General features: G+C 28.6%; 1 protein-coding gene and 1 long non-coding RNA gene across 2 annotated transcripts; one reads left to right on the forward strand and one right to left on the reverse strand.

Annotated features, from left to right (window-relative positions):
* The first annotated feature begins 4,472 nt into the window (after window positions 1-4,472).
* LOC121229598 (uncharacterized) lies at window positions 4,473-5,359 on the forward strand. Its single transcript, XR_005927383.1, has 2 exons — window positions 4,473-4,693; window positions 4,791-5,359. It is a non-coding gene; the product is annotated as an uncharacterized lncRNA (long non-coding RNA).
* An 11,323-nt stretch (window positions 5,360-16,682) lies between these two features.
* On the reverse strand, window positions 16,683-18,178 carry LOC121229599 (zinc-finger homeodomain protein 9). The gene has a single exon (XM_041114295.1). The coding sequence runs from the start codon at window positions 17,870-17,872 to the stop codon at window positions 16,910-16,912; it is 963 nt and encodes a 320-aa protein (XP_040970229.1). The 5' UTR covers window positions 17,873-18,178; the 3' UTR covers window positions 16,683-16,909.
* Between the last annotated feature and the right edge of the window lie 5,662 nt (window positions 18,179-23,840).

Genomic DNA, 23,840 nt, shown 5'->3' on the forward strand with positions numbered 1-23,840 from the left:
ATCCTTGAACTTTAATTTTTGCTAATGTTTTGGATGAATGTAAATCTATCTATGATATCAAAACTGTTTATAGCAACATTTACTAGAGGCTGGTTTGGATTAGATCAAGGAAATTAGCTTCTTAATTTTGTTGAGATTGGATTGAATCGAGTAAATTTGAAAGCATATATTGAAGATTTAAGACTTACCTTGAGTTAATTGAAGATATTCGATATACTAATTATATTCGTGATTTTATGAGAAAATTGCTAATAATAGATATACTATGTTAGCAAGTTTGATTCCTTATAAATTGAGTAGATTTGTACAAGTAAGAGATTGATTAGAGATCAGTTATTCATTTAGATTATAGGTGCAAAAATGAGGAGCCTATTCTCATGAGTGTTAAAAATTGTAATCATTTGTTGTACGGGTTACTAATATAGTGGATTATATTTCTAGGCAAGCCTTTGCAAGCGTAGGGAAATCAAACTATATAAATATATTGAGTGTTCATGTTTTTTTTTTCTTTTTTTCGGTTCATCATCAGTGTTTGAAGCTGCTATCACTACCCCGTAAACACTGCTTCTGATACAACTTGTATTTGCCTACTAGTATCATTTCAGAATTTTCAATTGGTACCCAAATTTGCCTCTTGACACATCTACTAATTTCCTAGTGTTGATATTTGAAGTCGGGCAAAAAAGTTTTTAAAATATGGACTCCAAAATCAAATTGTAGTCTCAAACATTAACCAAAATTTAGAAGAAAAAAAATGCATTTACAATCAAGCCCCCAACATTGGGTCCTAGTGGGCTTCAAAAATAGGTATAAGAACAATTTACAAAAGGCCTTAAACTGGAGCTAAAATGAGCCAAAACATAGGCTCTAAAATTGGACCAATATTAGGTTGAGCACACAATTCAAAGTAGACACCAAATTGGAATCCCCTTTGAATTTAATGGACTAGAAATAATTGAGCTGAAGGGGGTGTAAAGACAATTGGATTTTCAAAAACAAATTTCCAAATTTAAAAGGGCTCGAAAGGACACCTTTTCATGCATGGGTTAAGGACCAAATCCAAAAAGTTAGGCTCACTTGGGACCCAGAATTAGGTCTTCCAATTATTTCACCCAAATAAAAAATGTGTTGGCCTAATTCAACTTCCCTTCTTATTTTACCCTTACAATTTGATTTAGTAATTCTGGTCCCCAACATTTACAACCAAACCTTTACATTTTAATTTTAAAACTAAATTAAGATTAATCCAGAAAACCCCACGAGACCCTATTTCATGAATTCAAATTTCAATCAATCTTAAATAGAATAGTCCAGTACATACAACTTACTTTTTCTTTTCTTTTTTTGCGCATTTTCTATACTTAATTACCTTCTACTCCTTTTTATTTAAAAAAAACAAGACTTTTATCAGATAATTTCTTGATTCGATCTATAAAAGTTTCTATAGATATAATTTTTTGTGTTAATGAAAATATGTATGAGCATGCAAATGATATTTGTAAACTCAACTGACAATCTATGAGATGATTTTCCTGAATTAATAATATATCAAAGCTTGCTATTTTGTGGTCCAAATTGGAAAAGGGTTCTTAATTATTCGCAGTGTTTGAGATGCTTTTTTGCATAGAAAGACAAGCAATGCAATAGGATAAAAATATAGTTTCAAAGAGGGTAAGAGTCTTTTTTTTGTCAATTTGCATCAAGCAACACAAATTTTCTATTCCTATATTAACTTTTCCACTTTAATCTCTATTATTGGGTTATCTTCATCAAAATCTCTTGTCTTTGGTGAATCCCTAATGTCTTTTTAGGATATCATAATTTAAAAGAATATATAATTCACTTTATTCATTTCATATTGTATTTTAGTATTTTTTTCATTTTAAAATATTCTTGTTTTAGTTTTAAAATTTATGGCCATCATCTACCCTTAATAGACCTACAGAATACGGATAATTAATTACTAAGTTTATTCTAGTAGATAGTTTAAGAATTAAAAAAATGTAGACTAAAATTGACCCACCATACAGGGTACCAAAATCTGATTAACAATACTTTATTTAAAATTGCAAATGAGATTATGAAATAAAATTGGAAGCCTAAGATGCTTTGTTGAAGACCTAAAAAGCCAAAATGAAACTATAGGCTTTATTAATTACTGTGGACATCTTTAGTTGGGTTGGGTTGGTGAGTGGCAGAGAGGGTCTCATCTTTTCAACATTTTAAAACATAATCATATACTTAAGTCTTTATCAATCCTCAAATCCATCCTTAATAAGTAAGTGCCTTTCTCCCCTTTTTATATTTTCTACTTTAATTGTGTTTTGTTAATTTCATAATTCAATATTCATACCCTTAACCTAAATAAAATACCCTAATTAGTATAAATTATTGTAGGACCAATGCATCTCTATTTCAGTAATTGCCAAACATTTTCCCCACACCTAATATGCAATTTTTATTCTCAATTTTTTTTATATTACCAATATTTGGGATATATCAAAAAAAGTCTCATCAACATTTTTATTACAAAAAAAAAAGAAGAAAATTTTGATTTATATGTCCTTTCCTCTTATAATTATTTTTAAATAATAATGGAACAGAAGAAAAACAAATAAAATATTGGTCATACCCACCTGGTGGATGGTGGTAATCAAAATTGGCAAAATTTGGCATGTTATTGCAACATCGCATACTCTCCCATCGCTGTCCATACCGACATGACCTAACTATATGTCCATTGATTGGCAGATTTGATATATTTCAATGACCAAACCAAGTAATATTGGAATATAATTTTAAATTGATGGTTTTTTAAAAAAGGATTTAATTTCCTTTCTTTTGGGTCTCAATACTTATTACTTGAATTGGGCCCAATAAAAACACAAAAATAAAGCTATTAAACTTTTGTGTTCCCAAATATTCTCAGTAAGAGGGCCCATACATATGAGTAAATATGGATACTTATGCTTTGCTTTTTAATCCCATCTTTGCCAATCAAACAAGATCAAAGAGTGAAAACATCAAATATAACATCAAAAGAATTATTTTTAAAAAATAAAGCGAAAATATTGAAAACTATATTGTCTTGATTTTAAATCTTATTATATATATATATATGAAAGATATGAAAAGACAAACACACTCTAAAAATAATATAATATAGTATTATAATATTAGCTTGATTTTTATTTAGGGTAAAGTGGGTGAGTTAGGTTTTTTTGAAAATTTTTGAATTCTCTTGTAATAATTTAATTTAGTTCGATTTAATTTTATTTTATGATTTTTGGATATTATCTCGTAAGATTTTAATGTCGTATTAAAAAAATAACTTTTCAATTAAATAAAAAATCCTATAACTCTTACATATTAATTTTTGAAAATAAATTTTAGATAATATTTGAAGTTATTTAACTATTTTAAATTAATTGTGGAAAAAAAAAGCATCCAAATATTATGGGTAGAGATAAGTTATTGAGTTTTAACCACAGCTTTTTAACCCAACTAGATGTGATCTGATGTATAAAGTAATTAAGGGTGGGTTTTCAATTTGATGAGATTAGATATAGGTAAAAGACAGGTGAAAATTTTATAAAAAGAAGTAAAGGAGGTGTGTTTTAATTGATTTTATCTATAAGAAGAAAATTATATATAGATTGAGCAACCTCTTTGTCTCACCATTTTCCTAGTAGAAACCGAACAAGATAGAAAAAATATCTTGATGCAGCAGCTTCATCTAAATTAAACAAACAATAAGTAATTCATTTGGATAAATAACATTAAACCACGTGGAAATGTTAGCATCAAATCCATGTCTTCTTCACAAATAATTTGTGTAAAGAAAGAGGCATTGGCCATTACCAATTCCATCACGTGATGGTAAAAACAAATTTACCCAAACAAACGAGTAATGGGGGAAAGAGAAAGAGCACATGAAATCTTACTATTCAAGTCTTAAATTCGCACGCACATGTTGAATTAGAATCATGAATGAAAAAGGTTAATGTATTTTCATACATACATCATGCAGGGCAATGGAGGTAAGATAACGTATATGCTGAAAACCTGTTACATGCAGTGTTTTCCCCTACAGACTGACCCCGGTTTAGAGGTGAAGGAAGAGACAATTGTTGCTGGCATCGTATCAAAGCACTGAGACAATGACTTTTAACATCAGTTTAGGGGCCACACAGTGTAAATTAGGCTTTTATCTATATTATAAATTTTAAAGGCTAGTGTTTAGCTGTTTCATTCCATTTTAAACCAATCATTGTTTTGAATTAAAGAAAAAGGTTTTATCATCATTTTAGGGTTTTCCAAATTAGCTTAATGGTAATATAGTTTTTATTCTATAATTAATCATAATAAACAACTATAATGAGTTGTTAAGGAAGTTGGACAATCTTATCACAACGACCATTCTAGGGTTCACTAGTGAGAAAAAGAAATAAAGAAAAGCAATATAATAATGATAATGATAATAAATGGTGTTTTGGGGTCTTTATTTTATAATCAAAATTTAAAAACAATAATAGAGTAAAGGGATGTTATAAGCTAAGTTTATTAGTGATATATATACAAATTAAATATTATGTTCTAATAAGGAAGGTGTTCATGCTATAAATATATACACTAGGGTTAGGGTTTTGCCATAACATTAGCAGACTATAGCTCTGCCTCTTTTTGTTTATATGTTAGTACTCGTAATTTTCTCTTTATCTTTTTTTATTATTTAATTCCAGTTTCTTGGTCCCTTGGTAATTGATCACATTTGATAATTGTGGTTTCAGTTCTTCTCAGGGGATATAGCGACGCCAAAACGATGAAGCGAGTAGTACTGAAAAGGGTGGAGCCACCAAGGCCCGTTACGACTGTGAGATATGTGGAGTGCCAAAAGAATCATGCGGCGGCTGCCGGAGGCCATATTGTCGATGGGTGCAGGGAGTTCATCCCCAGTGGAGCTGAAGGAACCGATGCAGCCTTTACTTGTGCTGCTTGTGGCTGCCATAGGAATTTCCATAGAAGGGTTGAAAGTTAACCTTGTTGGCCACTGTTCTTCGGCTCCATCTTCTAATGGAGCATAAAAATAATATATTTATATTTCAAACCTCTTTCGTTACCTATAATTTGTGTTATATATGTTTCTTGAAGGAAGGGTTTTTTTTTTTTTTTGATCTTAGCTTCTTTATCTATCTCATAAAGAGGTCAAAATTTAAAGAATTTGTGCTATGTTCTTGATGAAGGGGGGATTTTTCTTCTGAGTTGGTACATTAGAATTTGATTGATGGGTGACCTATTGATGGGTGACCTAGCTTTGGGGAATTCATGATATATTGAACTATATATGAAATCTTGATAATATGGTTTCTGGTATAACAGATGAAGTAGCCTAAACTCTAGGTGCAAATCATGATACTTATAGTGTTACTAAAGCTTACTTGATAGCTCTGAAGAACAATCAGCTAATTAAGTATAAGCTGATGATTTTCGCTAACTAGACTAGGAGAATATATTTCTATCAACTTTAGAGCATCTTCTTTTCTTTTTTAATTTTTAGTTTGTCTCTGCTTATGAAATTTGCTATAATTACGAGGTTACATGCTGCGTAATTTGGTTTGATGCATATGGTAATCTTAAAGAAAGGGGAATATTGTTGTTCCACTTAAGATTTGATTGATATTATTATTGTTAGTGCTAAATATCATATAATTTAATCTGTTTGAGGTAGTCTAAAAAATGTACTAAAAATAAATAAAGGTATTAAAATAGGTAAAATGTAGATTGTACCATCTCTTCTTTATATCAACATCGTACTATCTCTTTAACATGAGTTATGAATGAAACTATTGCTTAATTTGTTTGTTTATGAGCAGTCAATTTCCTTTCAAACTTGTGCATTTGCAAGTATTTTCACTTAATTGGACTATGAAAATAATTGAGTTCAATTTTATTTCGAAAAGAACGAGTGGAACATTAGGGTTAAAGTAAGTTTTCGATATTTTTCAATCCTAATCAGACATCATGTAGATGATAATTATTGATGGTGAGTGGCAGTAAAAATATTTTAATTTCGCCAAACCATGAGCAACATTATCTTGTGGTTGTGAGGGCAAAAATCCATGGAATAATTCCTAAATGTGGAAGTCTAATCTGTATGGTAATTAAGAATACTTTGTATTTAAATTCAATGGCCCACATATCTAATCACTAGTGGAATATTTCTTAATATGGTCTAATGTGCTGGTTGTTAGTGATGGGAAATTTTCTTAGTGATATGTACTTCAAAGGCAATTATAAAAAAGCTTAAACCATTCATTTGTGTTTTCTTGTAAATATACCACCACAACATGAGAAAAAATAAAAAAGGTCTCAAATGATGCTTTGGAAGGATTAGGAAAGTCCCACTTTGAGTTACTCAAAGTTCAAATTTTATTATTTGTATTTATATATTTGTGTATTATGTTGTATTTTTTTTATTAATGAGATCAAAAGCCATGAGAGAAAAAAGCTCTCAACATTATTCATCTAAAAGCTATAGCAAGAGCCCATAGAAAACTACACACACCTCAAACAAAAACAGTTGAGAACAACAATGCTAATCACCACAGATATCATCAAAACGTAATACAGAGTACAATAACAATGAAGAAGAATTACTCTCCCCTCCATGCCTCACGACAATAAACCAAAACTCCATTCAACATTCAACACCAGACAAAAATAGAGAGAAAATCTCTAGTTCATCACCATAGCAAACAAAGAGTCTTGCCCAAAATCAAGATCCCATCGCTTCATAATTCAAACTATCATATCCAATCATCAGAAGCACCCATCCTAAAAAAAGGCGTTCACGAATAATATCCATCATGCAAACAACATATCGGATCTCTTGGTTCTATCGTTTGCTAATAAAAACCATTTAAGTTGTAGTTTCTTTTTTGTATTGTATTCATTGAGTCTATAGCTATACGAATTATTGCAAATTTTACTCGTATGCTTCACCTGGTCAACTTTTGAATATGATAAAGATGTCAGTGCTTCATGAAAGGGTTAAGAAGGATAATTTTCGTTTTATTAATGAGAAGGTAAGGCGCAAGCTTAGTGGTTGGAATGCTAATCTATTGTCCTTTGCGGCTAGAGCAACCTTAGCAAATGCAGTTCTGTAAGCTATGCCATGCAGACAAATCTTTGCATGGTATTGAAAAGCTGATTTGAGATTTCATATGGGACGGTAGTGGAACAAGGAAGCCAGTTTCTTTGGTATAATGGGAGTCACTTTGCCAACCGAAAAGGAATGGAGGCTTGGGATTGCGAAAGACTACAAGTCAAAATAGATCTTTCCTTGTTAAACTTGGGCTCAACTATTGATAAATCCCAACACTTTTTAGGGTACAACTGCTTTGCAATAACTATCCATGGTAGAGAAAGGATGGTATCAAACTGTGATTTTATGTCTCATTATTTCTTTTGTATAAAACTGTAATTCCAGGTCATCCTTATCTCTTTTCAATAGGAACATGATAAATTAGCTTTTTACTCTTGATTTTTTGCATTTTTAGTTGGATTTAAATTTTTTTAGGAGAAAAACCCTGATTTGTCGTATTCCTATTGAAAAGGAATAGAGATGACATAGAATCACAGTTTCATACATTCTTTTCTCATAGGATGTTTATGAATCTTTGGAGATAAGTGGTTGTATTAATAGTATTTTAGGTCTGCTAAAGGTATCTGAAAAGATATGGAGTCGTGATATTTATGAGCTTTTCTAGAGAAGTTCACCACATGGATTTTAGGAAATATGAAGTCGTCGCCAATTTTTTTATTAGGTGTGATTGCTGACCTAAAAACATCTTTTTAATAAAAATTTAAAATTAAATTAATTTTGCTAAAAAGATAAATTTTTTATCTATGAAACAAAAATTGGGTTCCGTAGTACCATTGCACATGAGGAATGTACCATTCAATTATGTATTATCCTTAATTTTGAAATGATGAATTTAAATTTGATATCTAAAAAAAATTATTGTATATAAAATCATTTTATTGTGAATGAATTGATGTTTTTTATAAATCTCGTTTCATTCATGAAAAAGTATAACCCAAAATGTGACTAATACAAATCAATACACACATATGAACTACAAAGAGAAAAACATGTCAGTAAATAGAGGTGTCCATGGGTCGGGCCCAACCAAAATTTTAGGTCCGTTTGTTAGGCTTGGGCTTGACCTGCCCGTATTAATTTTTTTATATTATTTTTTATATAATTTTTTTAAAAAAATATAATACATCAAAAATACTAAAAACATTATAATAAATGTTTCCCAACAAATTGAAAATAAGTTAAAAAAATATGTATACTTAAATAACACTAATATAAGTGCAACTTAACAAGCAAATGCCTCTAAAATAGTAATAAAATTAACAATAAAATAAAATAAGAATTATATAATATTCAAACAATAACTACAAAATAGTATCAACATAATAGTGAAATAGTAATAAAATAGTGAAAAAAGAACAAGAAACTAACAACAAAATAATAAAAAAAAAAGCAAGAGAAAATAGTAAAAAGAAAACAACAATTTTTTTTTTGCACATTTGGGTCGAGTCAGGCTTGAGCCAAAAAGCCTTACCCTAGGCCCGACCCATTTTCTTAATGAGTCTTTTTTTGTCTAAACTCATTTTTCGAGTCTATATTGTTATCCAAATCCTCTCACTTTTCAGGCAAAACTTTGGACCGAACTGAATGACCTGACTCATTAACAAGTCTACCAGAACACAATAGAACAAAATGAAAATTTATATTACAAGCATATTAAGACGTGACATGAAATTCCAAAGCATTTATACAAGTATATTATACACAACATAAATTCATAACATGAAAATAATTATACATATATTTTTATAAATTATAAAAGTCCATAGCAACTCGGGGACTCTAGAAAAATCATTTAGAAAAAAAATTATATAATTGTTTAAAAATTAATTAATCTACAACATCCCGAGGACTAAAAAAAGATATTTTAAAAAAATAAATAAAATTTAAATTTTTTAAAAAGAATTATTTAATGATTTGTATGATAATGAATCCCTAATAAAGAGACAAACAAAGTAAATGGCACAAATGGTTGCGTACTTACAAGGTACCATGAAAGGAAAACAATGGCTTTACACATACACTTAGATAAAAGAAACAATTTCAAGACACATATAAAATTTACGACTATACACATATTGCATATATCATAACAAATAATTATGCGCACATAACCTTACATACACTACTGCGCATACATTTACAGAGACATATATATATACACCATGCTTATAACATGCATGAATTACCCCAAATATTTACATGGAACCATGTGCCATAATGCGCTATAAATTCTTTATCATGGATTGGGAAAAAAATTGTCTTAAATCTATTTACATGAATGATTTGATATCTATTTACCAATTGAAGATATATACATGAAACACCCACTAGCCTTATACCTTCATTCCAAGAAAAAAGACAATACCTTCCTTCCAAGAAAAAAACTTAAAGCCACGTTTACATTATAAAAAACACGTATTTTCATTTTAAACCCAAAAGAATAATGACGTAAAATTTATTGTGTTACTCAAGTTTTCATACCAATAAGGGAATCATTCATGAGCTTTAAACATGACAAATCAAAGAACAATATTAAACACATTGAGTTCAAAAGGCTAATGTGAAGGAAATTTATCCCCGCTAATCTCAAACAAAATCAAGATGAGTAAAGTTACGTGATTTAAAGTATGCAATACCTCAATTTGTTTATTTCTGATTAGATTAAAGAATGTTTAGGTTCTCATAATAACAGTTTTTAGAATAACTAGATTCTCAAGACATGTCCACAATAATCATATCCATGCACATATTTTCATATATATATATTCACTCATATGTATCATAATATAATTTTCCAGCTTTGTATGCACATGGTTTAAATGATGCCAAACAATTTTGGGTTCAAACATATTAAATCCTGCCCATTGCTACACGCTATAATGGAAGTTCGTCAAAACTCCCTTCTCCAATAGGATGTGGATATACCACTATAGTTTTTCAGATAATAAATGCCATTTGGCTGTGGACACACAATAAATTCCTGCAGTTGGAATCTACTTTCATCTATGGGTTCAGAACAATAAGTCCTGTTGATGAAACCTGCTTTTGGTAGTAAATTCTACAATATAAATTTGTAGTATCTGCTTTTGGCTGTGGATACACAGTAGTGCCTATAGTTGGAATTTGCCTTTGTTTGTGGGTGCACAACAAAACTAATTAATGCAGATAAACTGTCAGGCTTCCTCTGATCATATCGTCCCAACCCATGCAATGCAACATATTTAATTCAATCACATATGTTAGCATTTAATGTACTAACAGTTGGAAAGTCAGTACCAAAATCAAGCTTTTCATGTATTCAGATTGATAATAATATAGGGCATGTCGTTCATACAATCGCAAGTATATAGATACAAAAGTAACATGTACTACTCATAATTCATGCAAATATATATATACTGCATTAATTCGATCAATCATGGATTCTAGCATACTGCATATAATCAGGGACCTAGTTGCATAATTTAATTTACTAAAAATGGTTCAAAATATATTCAGGGACTAAACTGGTCAAAACGTAAAATTCTGAGTCAAAACTGTAAATTTTGAGTTACAAGGGACACACGGTTGTGTGGCCGGATTATGTGGGAAGCCTTGGACCTTGTGGAGGTGGCACACGGTCATGTGGCTAAGCTGTGTGAGAGACTGTGGCCATCTGACATTTGAAAATTCAATCTATAGGGAAGACACAGTCGTGTGAGGTGTCCTAGGCTGTGTGAAAGTCGAACACACTAGGGTTTCAAGGGTGGCATGGCCATGTATGGGGTCGTGTAGTCCACATGGGTGGCGCACACATCCGTGTGGTTGGAAGTGTGGTCTGGGCTAGGCTCACTTTTGCCTCAATTTTCTCATAAAAGAACACACACCTGACTTCTGGGGTCTCGAGCAACGATTCTCACGTCCAAATTTGATCCAAAATACCTACAACAAGCCTTTCAGACGACATTTACGCGAGAATTAGATATTGTTTTCAAGATTTTCGAGAAACTCATAAAAGATTCGTAATTGAGTTGAAAGATTAGCAAGAACGGTGAAACCTTAGAATTTATGGGTTCTACAAATTGATAACAAGAATTCTTATTGATCTTTTGACGAGAATTCAAATATTAAAGACGATGTTTCAACAATCGGTTGATGAACGAGTTAGATCGTGAATTAATTTTAACTTAGATTTTCAAGAAATCAATTTTCCAGCAGAGACTTCAAATTTTTTATGAAAGGAAAAATGAGAAACAAAAGGGATGAAGAATTTAAAGAGAGAAAAGAAAAAACAAGAGGTCAATTTAGGGTTGAAAAGGATTTTAAATCAATGTATAATTAGAAAAAGTATTTAAATAACTAGGGTTTTAAAATTAGAGGGGTTGATTGGGCAAGTAACCTTTCTTACGGTCCAAAAAATTGAACTCAAGGATAAGGGGGAAATGAAAAGCCTTGCCACTTAAGCTACTTTAGCTTATTTCTACGACATTTAATATATATACTATATTAAGTTTGTTCCTTAGTTGGAGAAAAAAGAGAAGAAAAATGAGAAAAGTGAGGTTTAAACCTCAATCCTTTTGATAGTATATTAAGCTCTTAACTATCAAGACTAAAACTCATTTTTTAATGATTTTATTGATTCTAACCCTATTTATTTTTGGGTGTCACAATAAATATAATAACTAAATATAGTTATGTTATTTGATAAAAGTAAATACTGATTTTTAAAAGATTATTTATTTTTAATTTTAATCTTATCAATATAATATTTTAAATTATTTTGAATATTTTTGGTTAAAAGATAAATATAATAACTTGAATATCTCATTTTTCTTAAAAATGATAATTTATTTCATTTATTAATAAAATAAAATCAACTTAATATTTTCTAAGTTAAGTAATAAGTAGCTAAATACTTATTTATCTCATTCAATATTTTTTTGTTGGAAATTTTATATTAAATAAAAAATTAAAATAATTATCAAACACATTTAAAATATTAAATAATTTATTAAACACACCCTAAATTAAATAATAATAATTCAATAAATAAAATTTTAGAATTAACGCATTTATTCTCACTACAAATTCATTGGAAAATTAAAACAAAACTATAATGAAAACTTCTTTTTTCTTTCTTTTTGAAGATAACTATAATGAAAAGTATCAAAAATTGAAATATATAAATTATGGATGTGACCCAAAAATTGGCCCCAAAATACAATTGGTTATTTATGTTCCATGGGCTGCTTTGTTCTTTTGGGTCCGAAGAATTCTAGATGCAATAAACCCATATCATCTATATCTATATCTATATGAGTAGGTATTATAAATTAATAGGGAATCAATTTAGTTTGGAAAAAATTAATATTTTAAAACACATAACCTTTAAATAAAATAATTAAAAATTATACATCTAAGAACCACTCACGGCAGGGTAAAGTTCAAACAATAAACACGATTATCGCAATTTGAACTCAAGTTATAATTGAGACAATAAACATCCTTAATCGTCATGCTATTACATGGATTTGTTAGTTTATGTAAGGAGTATTTTAACAAAACTTGTAATTAACAAATTAAAAGGTTAAGAGGTAAAGTTTGGGTTGGAGCAAATGTGTTGGTGTGTCTTACCATATCCTAATCGTGTTTAAAATATTTATATTTGTATACATGCTGTGTTTTGAGTCAAATTTGCCAACAACAATTAAAATAGGCCACCAAAGGGAACCAAAAAGGGCCACTTTTATTTCATGTTTGTTATATTTCATATTTTGGGTCTGGAAAACTGGCTGTTTGAAAGTCCAAAACTAAGACCAGATATGTGTATTGGTTCGTAGCAAGAGGCTTGATGCTTGCATAAGCAAAGTATTTTCAGTATGCTAATAATTTCTCATAATGATGTTAACAAGGGACATGACAAAACGCCAAAATCAAATATAAAATGCTTATTTCATTTGGATAAATTAACGAGGACAAATGTAGGAAACAACTTCTTTTTTTCTAATAAGAGATAGGGTCATATAAATCTACTTTATAATTCACATGTGAATTTACATAAATGATATTCCAATTTTACTTTACATAATAAATTATATAATACATAAAAATAATATAATATAATCTTTAAAAAAAAGAGCCAACTTAGTCTAAAATTAAATTTTGAATGTTTGAGTTCAATTCATACTTTAATTGAAGTTAATTTTTTATTTAAATTTATTTTCTGAATCTAATATTTTTATCCAAAACGTGACTCAACCCTAAAAAAAAACCTAAATTTAAGCTTACATTGTCGGCAATATGGACATGATTAATTATAAGCTAGCAAGTAAACCAAGGTAGGGTAGATTCTGTCTTGGACCTAATTGGGAGCTAATTAACAAGGCTACTTTCTAAGAAGAAATTTTCAACTAAGGAATGCTATTAAATACCTTAATTATTTTGAGATTGACTCCAAATTTTCAACCCTTGTTTGAATATTATACCAAACTTTGGTATTCATTTCAAAATCTAAAAAACTTACTAATTTCATCACAGTTATTATATGATAACTATGAAATTTACTTAAAATTTTTTTTTATGTAAATATAGATATATATTAACCTTTTTTTTATAGTTTAAAATTGGAAAAGCAATTTCTAAAGTCATGGAATTTTGAAATGGCAAATTTTCGTTGACCAAATCTGATATGATCTAATTCAATTCTTAAATCATTCTAGGTTCAATATACATAAAAGATATTATAAATATAATCACAATTACAAACACTAATACATCTGAATCAATCATTACAATACGCAATCAAACTGATAATCAGAATATATCTAAACAAAATTTACACGTAGTCAAAAATAATATATAAAAATCAAATCTAAAATTTGAAATATCCCAAAACATCAAATTTAATTTAGTTGTTATTTATAATGTAGAAAGGGTTAAAAAGTTAGAAACTTTTAAAATGGAGTAGTTGCTGCTCAAACATCAATCTCCAAGGATAATGCTATTCTTAGATTCTTCATAATCTTATATTCTAAAACAAAATCATTATCGTCAAGTCTTCTTGAGTGGAAATAGTTACCCAAGGATATAAAATTCAAAATTTAGGGTTTTTCTTGTATTAATTACATAAATAAATAAAAATTATTACATAGATTTATTATTTTCATTTGTTGATAGAAAATATGGGAATTAAGTGTAGTTGTTTTTTTGTATTATTATTAGTATATTAACAGCTGTGAAATATACAATTGGGCCATACATGCTTTGATAGTAAAAATATTTTTTAAGAAAAGAAAAATAAATCTAAATTTGTACAGCTTTTTGCATGTGCCGCTATCATGCGTAAATACCACGCAAAGTTTTATCCTTTTATTCCAATTTATATTTTATAATTAAATAAAATAATTACTTTTTTTAATTTAAATTTTTATTCAATAAATTTAAATTCTCCACATAATCTATAATACAAAGTTTTAAAAATTATATTTTTATTCAATATTTTTTATATATAAAAAAACAATGGTTAGTAATAATAATAATAATAATAATAACCCACAAAGTGATGGGCAATGAACCATATCTAGTTATGGGCAAAGGTGATGTGAACAATAACTTTACCCACCAAATTTCAAAACTTCAAACTTCTAATCACCAATATTATTATACATTTGCAATGTCATATTCAATCAATAGTATGCAGTTATGTGGGGACATAAATACAATTGCCCCATCAAGCAAAAAATAAATTACTTAATTTTTTTTTAAAGAAGAAAAATCCCCCTCAAGTTAACTCCTTCACTAAGCAATTTCTTAATTATTACTAGTTTTGGTGAATTTCAAACAGCCTTTTCCCAACATAAAGTAAGGTATGGTTGATGTAATGTCATTAATCTAAACTATATTATATTATTGATGTAATGTCAGTTTATTACACCTAACATTTTTTTCATCATCTGTTTAACCTCTTAATTAGTTTATTAATATATCATTCTTTGTTTGAAAATTATACTTAAAGCTACCACCAAACTTCTTAATATACTCTAAACATATTAATTAATGATTAAGAAACATCCTATTAGTCTATTACTGAATTATAAACTTTCCCCATTCAAACATCTTATAAACTCAAATCTTGCTATGGGTAAATTATACACAATTAAGTACTGAATTATGGATAAGTTTTTGTTTTATTCATTTTACTATTTAAACATTTTCATTGAAGTTACTAAACTGTTAAAATTGATGCTACATGACTTTATCTGCTCGTATTATCTGTATCAATTGAATATGCTCTTTCCCATTCTCTTCTAATGTTTAGTTTTTTTTTTTCATGAAACAACTTTTTTATCTGATTTTCGACATTGACTGTTTGATAGACTTGAATTTAAGCTATGTTCTTCTACTTGACAATGGGTACTAATCCATGATATTGACCATTGAATCGTCACTTGGAGCTCATTGGCAGAACTTTTCACAAATTGACCCTTAAACTTAACAACTTCTTTCAAATTGGCCCCTAAATATTTTTTAGATCATATTAATCCCTAGAGTTGGCATCTGTAACACAGATTGGCCCCTTAATTCTCCACGTGTGACCCTCCTATTTGTCTACATCAGCAAATTATTCAAAAATAAGCTGTGTTAGTGTGAGGGGGATGGAAAAAAAGTTTGAGGGCGAATTTGAGGGTCAATGTAGATATTAAGAACGAAAAGAAAAGAGGCATAAGAAACAGTGGAAGCAATAAATAAAAATAAATGAAAAGTGAGTATTGGAAAGAGAAGAAAAGCACAAAATTCAAGTAAAACAAGAGAATCTCCCTGGTCTTAAGGGTGGACTTTTTTTTTTTAGGGGAAACGAAACCGACTCATCTTTACACAAAAACCATTTCACTGGTTTTAATTTTATAATTTGATGTGGTAAGTGTAATTATAGTATCAATAATGGGATCCCTTAAAAGGAAAGAGAAATTAAAAATTGCAAAAAGCAAAGATATGATAGATTGTCCATAAATCCCATTATTTTAACCCTAAATCCAAAGCTTATCTCATCCTTGAGAGAATTAAAAAGCATTCCTTTTTTGTACTTTAAGAAGAATAAATTATAGCTTTTTTTAATATAAAATATTAGTCTTATCAGTTTATCTCAACCATTATTATACTGCACAAACAAACATACAAAGTGTGCTAATTATTCTGCAAAAGGAAATTGAAGTCCCATTTTCCTTTTTGGGTTATTTTCTCCTAACATCTTATTGTATACAACTATTGTAACAAAGATGGCAACCTTAATTGTATACATGAAAGTATTAGTATAAAGTTAATGGGGGTCGTTTAATATTAATTATCTGATACAAGTTTTACAACACTTTTTGCTTCTTTTTGTGAGACAGAAGATAATGATAATGGAAGCTATTCTCCCTTCTTTTAACTTGGATTAAGGAAAATGTTAATAGATTCAAAGGGGGGTTTTAAGATGTTTTTTTCACTGTTTGGAAACACAGAAAACATGGAAGTTTATGATCCCAAAGAAGAACTAAGATTCTAAATCAAATTCCCTTTTGGATTGCAAAGCAGCTCTTAATTCCCAGGTTATATATTAGCAGCAACGTGATGATCCTTAATTAAACTAATTAGGAACAAAATTTAAACTAATAAACAAAGTCCCTTACTCTATATCTAAACAGATTATTATCTCCCCCACCCCCCATGAGGTATTAAAAAAAAAAAGAACAATGAAGCTGATCATCATCATCAACTACAGCAGCATCAAGAGGAAGAAGAAGAGCAGCCATTAGTTCCAACATGAGCAACACTATCAGTTTCGAAGTGATGGTTCAGATTCTGACCGTTGTTGTTGTCGTTGTTGCTGTTGTTATGTTCTTCATGGTTGAATCGAACACTTCCATTTCCATTTCCATTTCCATCTCTAGTCGAGGACCCTCCATTGGCTTGATCTTTCTTCCCAAAAGTATTCTTATTGTTATGCATCCAAACTTTTAAAACCCCTCTATCAACCCCAACTTCATGGCAGAATTCTTGAATATCTTCTTCATCTCTTTTCTGGATTTTCCACCCAATTTTCTCAGCAAACTCCAGCATCTTATCCTTCTGGTACTGAGTGAACTTAGTTCTGAATCTTTTCTTTGAGTTGGAACCAAGATTAGCAGTGTTTGGTGTCAGCCCACCAGCTGGTAAATGGGAGTTTGTAAGACCTCCTGAAAGAGCTAAAAGCATGTGGGGAGCTGATGGGTAGTAAGATGATGAGATCGGTGGTGGGGAAGCTGAGTTAGGACTACGATTTGGTTGACTTGCCGTTGCTGGTGGTGGCGGATGGTGGCGGTGGTGAGGCTGGTATTCTATTGTTGGGGTAGCTGTTGTGGGTGGTGGGTCATCCGGTTCACGGCGGTGGAAGTTGCGGTGGCACCCACAAGCAGCACATTTGAGGGAAGTTGGGTCAGTTGGGGTGGCTGTTGGCGACGGCATGAATTCACCGCAACCGTCTAAAGCATGGCCGCCTAAGCTGGCTGCATGGTTCTTCAGACATTCTTTGTAGGTTATGACGATGGGTGGCGCTTGGTGGTGGTGGTGGTGGTGGTGAGGCTTGTGACGCTTGAGAACACCGTTGGTGAAAGATACAGGCTTGGTGCGAGTTGGTGTTTCACTCACTGGCTCAGGCTCGGGCTCAGCCTCTGGCGATTTTGGTGCGGTGCTTGCAAGAGCTATATCCATGGCTTTAACATCTAGAGTTAACACCAAACAAAAAAGAAAAAGGGTAAAAATTAAAGAAAAAGGCTAAAAATGAATTTTAAAAGGGTTTTGAAGATGGGTTTTATGAGAAATATTTGATAATATGCAAGAAATTACGAAGCTTGGTAATGAAAAAGGAAAAGGGATAGAGAAATGGGGAAAAAAATGGGTTCTTTTTTCTTGGGTTGTTAAATGGGGGAGATGAAGGAAAAGAAGGGGTGGGAGAGGACGAGGAGAAAGAGGGGAGTGATGATTGTTGATAATTGAAAAATCTATGTTTTTGTGGTTCTCCTTCTTAACCCTTTTTTAACCCTAGTTATAATCCATGGTTAAGTTGTTAACGCTCTTGGGGGTTACATATGCCTGTGTAATCCTGGTAAATATTTAGCATTCCATGTATTTTTAACCTCTTTCTCCATTTTACTCTTAACATTTATATGTTTTAGTGTATGAGTTAATTCAATCGATAGTATTAAACCATTCTGACGATTTATTTTTAGTAAAGAGAAGAAAATTTTTTTATTTATTTTAAATTTTAAAGAGTTATTACTCGTAATTTAAATTTGAACTAATTATTACATTAATAACCAAACGTATAAGAGAATTAGAAAAACATGTTCAATTAGTAATATTATTATTACGACAACTAGCATGATGTATATTCTAGTGCTATCAAGCACATTTTCTTTTTCATATTTAAAATAAAAAAAATATTAATTAAAGATAAAAATAATAAGTGAAATTACAATTTTTTATTTAAAAATTATTTAATAATGAGGTTCGCAAATTGGATAAAAATCACAAGTTTTAATCACTTAAAATTGGATAAACAGAAGCGAAAGAAATGAGTAAAACATTTTTTAAAATTAAAATGAGTTATACATTCTTGTTGTTTTATTTTCTAAAAAAGTTATTTAATTAAATTTCAATTCAATAATCAACCATGCTTTTATGTTTTATACCACTAAATGAAAATTTATTTTTATTAACAAATATATGTTTAAAATTTATGCTAAAGGTTTCTTTTTAATAAATAATTTTTTTAAAATTAAAAAATATGACTAAAGGATTAAATAATTAATTAATTTATTGTCGTATCATTAATTCATTTCCAAAGCTTAAATTTGGACATAGACAGGCATGTCTGATTATTTCTCTCTCTATATATAAGGGGATACGGTTAAATTTTGATGAGAGATAGAAATAATAATAAATTTATTTTTTATTAATTTTTTTGAAAAGAGTTAATTTATCTCTTTAATTCAGATTAAAATATTAATTTTTAATCATATTGATCTGACAACTTGTGTGAAAGTCAATGTACATGTACTTTATGCTAACACGGTGCTATATATATTATATGTGGCGTCAATAAATAATTTAAAATTTATAAAAAATTTCAATAAATTATTATAAAGTACATGTAGACTGTCATGTTCAAAAATTTAATATTTTAAAAACTCTTTTTTGAAAAATTAATGATTAAATTTGACTATTTTTAAAAATTTGGGAGTCAAATGTAACTTAAAAAATATAAGAGTCAAATTAACAAAAGAGATAAATATTAAACTACTAAAATTGACATTATATCCTTAAATTTAACATCAATTAACAATTTTAGAAAAATTATTTTAGCATTTATATGAATAAATTAGATTCAATATAATTAAAAGCAAACATGTATGTTTACAAAAAGTAATTAAACTAAAATATAAAACCAACATCACAACATTTTGAATTGATGTCACGAGTTAATCGGACATTGATTCAATTATAAAATTATGTGAATATCCTTCCATTATTTAAGAGTATTTTATTTTTTTAATTAAAAAAATTAATAAAAATATGCATATAGTGAGATTTGAATTGCATTAAAAAATTTAATCTATCATTCAACTAAAATTTTATTTTTATATTTATAAACACTTTATTACCTTCATCAATAATTTATATCTATACTATTATTTAAGTCATCAATTGAGTTGATGTTATGAGTTAACTAGACACTAACTCGGTTAAGAAAATTATGAAAACATCATTCCATATTTAAAATAAATTATATTATTCGAGAGTACTTTAATATTTTTATTTTAACAGAAAATAATAAAAATAAAAATATACATAATGTGTGATTTAAACCCATGTTAGTTAAATGGATAAAAACTTAAATTTATCACTAAATTAAATTATTATTTTAATGTATTTATATGCATTTTTATCTTACTATACATAATTTATCACTATTAATTGTATATATTAATAATGTTTTTAATTTGATATATTTTTGTATTTAAATTTTATTTTAGTCGAAAAATGTAAAAATAAAAAGGATGATATAAGATGAAGCGTGTGAGAACTGAGTTGACACGGATAAGAAGAGTTGGTAAGAATGAATGAAAGCATTGGAAAGAGAGAGAAGAAATGACCTGCAATTTCTGATTTCTCAGACATTGACTGTATCCCCTCTTAAATTTGTCAAGTGACCTCCTCAGTGGACCACCCTCTTTTTTTTTTTTCTTTTTTCTTTTTTTTTTTAAAATTCCTTCTTACTTTAAGTAATAATATTTTGAAATTATTTCATTTATTTATCCACTTTTTAAAATTTTATGTATAACGTCGAGACTGAATTTATCAAAATTTAAGTGGGTTTTTTAAATTTTCAAAAACATTTACCTTTTTCTCTAAAATTATCTAAAATAAAGATTAAAATTATAAAATAATAAATTTTCATAAAATCAAAATTTACAATTGTCAAATAAAATAACTGTACTCGATGCTTAATTTTTAATAATATATTAAACAGTATTATAATATCAATTCAAATCTTACATAATCCATTACTAAATTTTGGATATCTAATTTTTCAGTTTATCAAATATTTTCAATTAAAAATAATAAAAAAATATTTATAAGTTTTAATTTAAACTTTTTTCTTTTTTAAAAATAATTTTTATTATAAGTGTGTTAATTAATTATTTTGACAAAAACGTCTGTGTATATAATAATATATTGCAATTCTTTAATAAAAAATTGAAGCTTTGGTTAACAAATAAGTTCAAATCTCTGTACACTTCAAACTATTCCAAGAGTTTAGTTCATATGTTTGTATAATTTGGAAATTAAATTATAATTATAACATCGTTAATAATTTTTTATTAAATTTGTATACAAGACAATTTAATATTTATTATTTATTAGAGTTATATGATCTGAATCTATTTACTTGTTAAAAGAAATAAAATAAAGAGGCAAACACAATAAGAACCATACCGCACAAGTTGAATCCGTGTAGAACTATATTTCTTCCATTAAACATTGATTATAATAAGGTTATTTAACCCTTAAAACCGTGTGTAGTTAAAAACCTCTTGTGTTATTTTTTTCAATATTAGCGAATTTCTTCTATTCTACCGATAATTTTTCCCGAAAAAGTAAAATCTACATATTTTTATTTTTCTTTTTTATTACTTTGCGATTATTTCTACTGCCATTATCGACGTATAATATAACAATATCTAAATTTAAAAATCAAAATTCGAGTAATAACACATATTCAATGAATGATTGAAGTAGCTAAGAGGACTGGCAAGTGCCATGGCCTTTGAAAATTTTGAAAATCTTCCATACATTTAAGAATTTTATTAAAAATAATATTTATTGTTTCAGCATCCTATTCAAGACAGGGACTATTCTTGTGTTTGTCCCCCTATATATTTTTAAAATTTATTTAAATGTAATACTTTTTATAATGGGGTAAATTTGTATTTGGTCCCCTTAAATGTTGATTTTGATCTCTTAAAACCTTCTAATTATTATTAGCTTAATTTTATTCATTCATCTTTTCAATCCATCAAATACATATTTTAATTAATTATTAAATTAATATAATTTTTCTTTTTTCCAATATTAATATATATTAACATTTACTTTTTCCCAAACATATATATTTCTTATGTTGAGACTTTAATCCTTTTTAACTTTTTTACGTATGCAAGATGAATGGGAATATTTGAAAATTAAAAAAGAAATTTTATTCTACAAATTTCATATAGGTTTGTAATAATAATATTATTTGCGGGTTAGAAATTAATTCTCGGATTGGAGAAACTTTTTTTTGTTTGTTTGTTTTTTTCAATGTCTAATCAAACTTGTTTAATTTTTAAGATTTTTTATTTTAAAAATATGTTTAAAATTTAAATAATAAAAAAATTTTAAATTTAAAAAATGAGTAAATTCCAAATTTTAAAGGCTTATTTCATAATAATTTTTATTTTAATATTTATGCTTATTTATATTTATTGTTTTGCCCTTGCACATGTTCAAATTTAACTTAAGCCTTAAACATTACTTTAATTTTTAAATGTGCGTTTAGACATCACAAAGTAATTGGATGGAAGTATATTTATTAAGGTAGTAATTACACTCCACTGTAATTACGAGAAATTCTAATTCCTTAGACATGTTTGACTAATAAAGTATAATTACATTGTAATTCCTTATGTGTAACACCTTTTTACCTGACCTGATTGTCAGGTCCTAGTTACAAGGTGCCACATTCGTTGTCGAAACAACTAAGATCAAACATAGCCAATTCATATTGTCAAATGTTCAATTTTCAACTCAATTAAGCATACAATACAATACACAACAACTTTTGGGTCTTATACGAGCTTATGGAAGCTCCAAAGTTAACTCGAGACCAAAAATGACCAATTTGTAACAATTTTAAAATATCGGGTTGACGTCGTGACAAAACATACTGTCTAGCCTTTAACTTCAATTCATGTACTTTAATGCTTTACTCAACAAAATGCAAATGCTATATCACCTATAAGCTTAATATCTATAGAAATACATTCAATTTATATAAATCCATACATATTTTACCAAGGCCATTAATATTTAATCATATCATACCATTTCAAACTAAACTTAAATATTTTTACAAGTCATAATCAACAAACCAAATTCATACATCAAAATTTTTTAAAAAAATGCATGTAACATGGTTATACTAAAAAATACTCAACCTAGGTACAAGCCAAACTTAGAACAAAATAGAATTTGTACGAACTTTGCCTAGTCGGAGATCGATTATTGGATGCTGGGTCAACTGCTCGAACTATTGAAATCTACTTTACCTACACACGGAGAAAAATAAATCATATGTTGAGTAAATACGTCCAATAATAAATCTATGATTCAAGAAAATATAATAAGATTATGCAAAATGCACATATTCAATTCCTAACTGGATCTCATACCATTTTATGTCAAACACTTTCAATTTCATATAATCATGCTTATATCAATCTTACATGCCAATTCATTTACCTATTCATGTCAAAACTATCATTTCTACTTAACTTGTACACATATTCATTTTTGCAACTCAATTGATCACATGAGTATCTAAAGATACCATTCAATTCACATATATAAATTCTTCATTTCGAACTCATTTACAAATATATTTCTATTCAATCCCATGTTACCATTTCAATCATTTCCCAGTCCATAAGCTCATTCGTACTCAACCTGCCCCTAGAGCTTGTTTTCCATTCATTTTGCATAGTACAATTCAAATTCATTTATCATTTCACATAAAATTTATACAATTCATTCATTTGTAACTTTATTAACCAACTCGGACTCAGATCGGATATGCAGATTCGTCACTTTACATTTCAATATGGCACCGCAGTACATTGTCAGATAAACCGAAGGAAAGATACTGGCACAAATAGTGCATCATCGGGCAAGCTAAAACAATTATATGGCACACAAGGTGCATCATCGGATGAACCAAAGCAATTATATTGGCACATAAGTGCATCATCAGATATACTGAAGTAAATATATTAGCACGTAAGTGTATCATTGGACATACCGAAGTAAATATACTGACACATAAGTGCATCATCGGACATATAAAAGTAAATATAATGGC

This window comes from Gossypium hirsutum, chromosome A05 (assembly GCF_007990345.1).
Source record: "Gossypium hirsutum isolate 1008001.06 chromosome A05, Gossypium_hirsutum_v2.1, whole genome shotgun sequence".
NCBI lineage: Eukaryota > Viridiplantae > Streptophyta > Magnoliopsida > Malvales > Malvaceae > Gossypium > Gossypium hirsutum.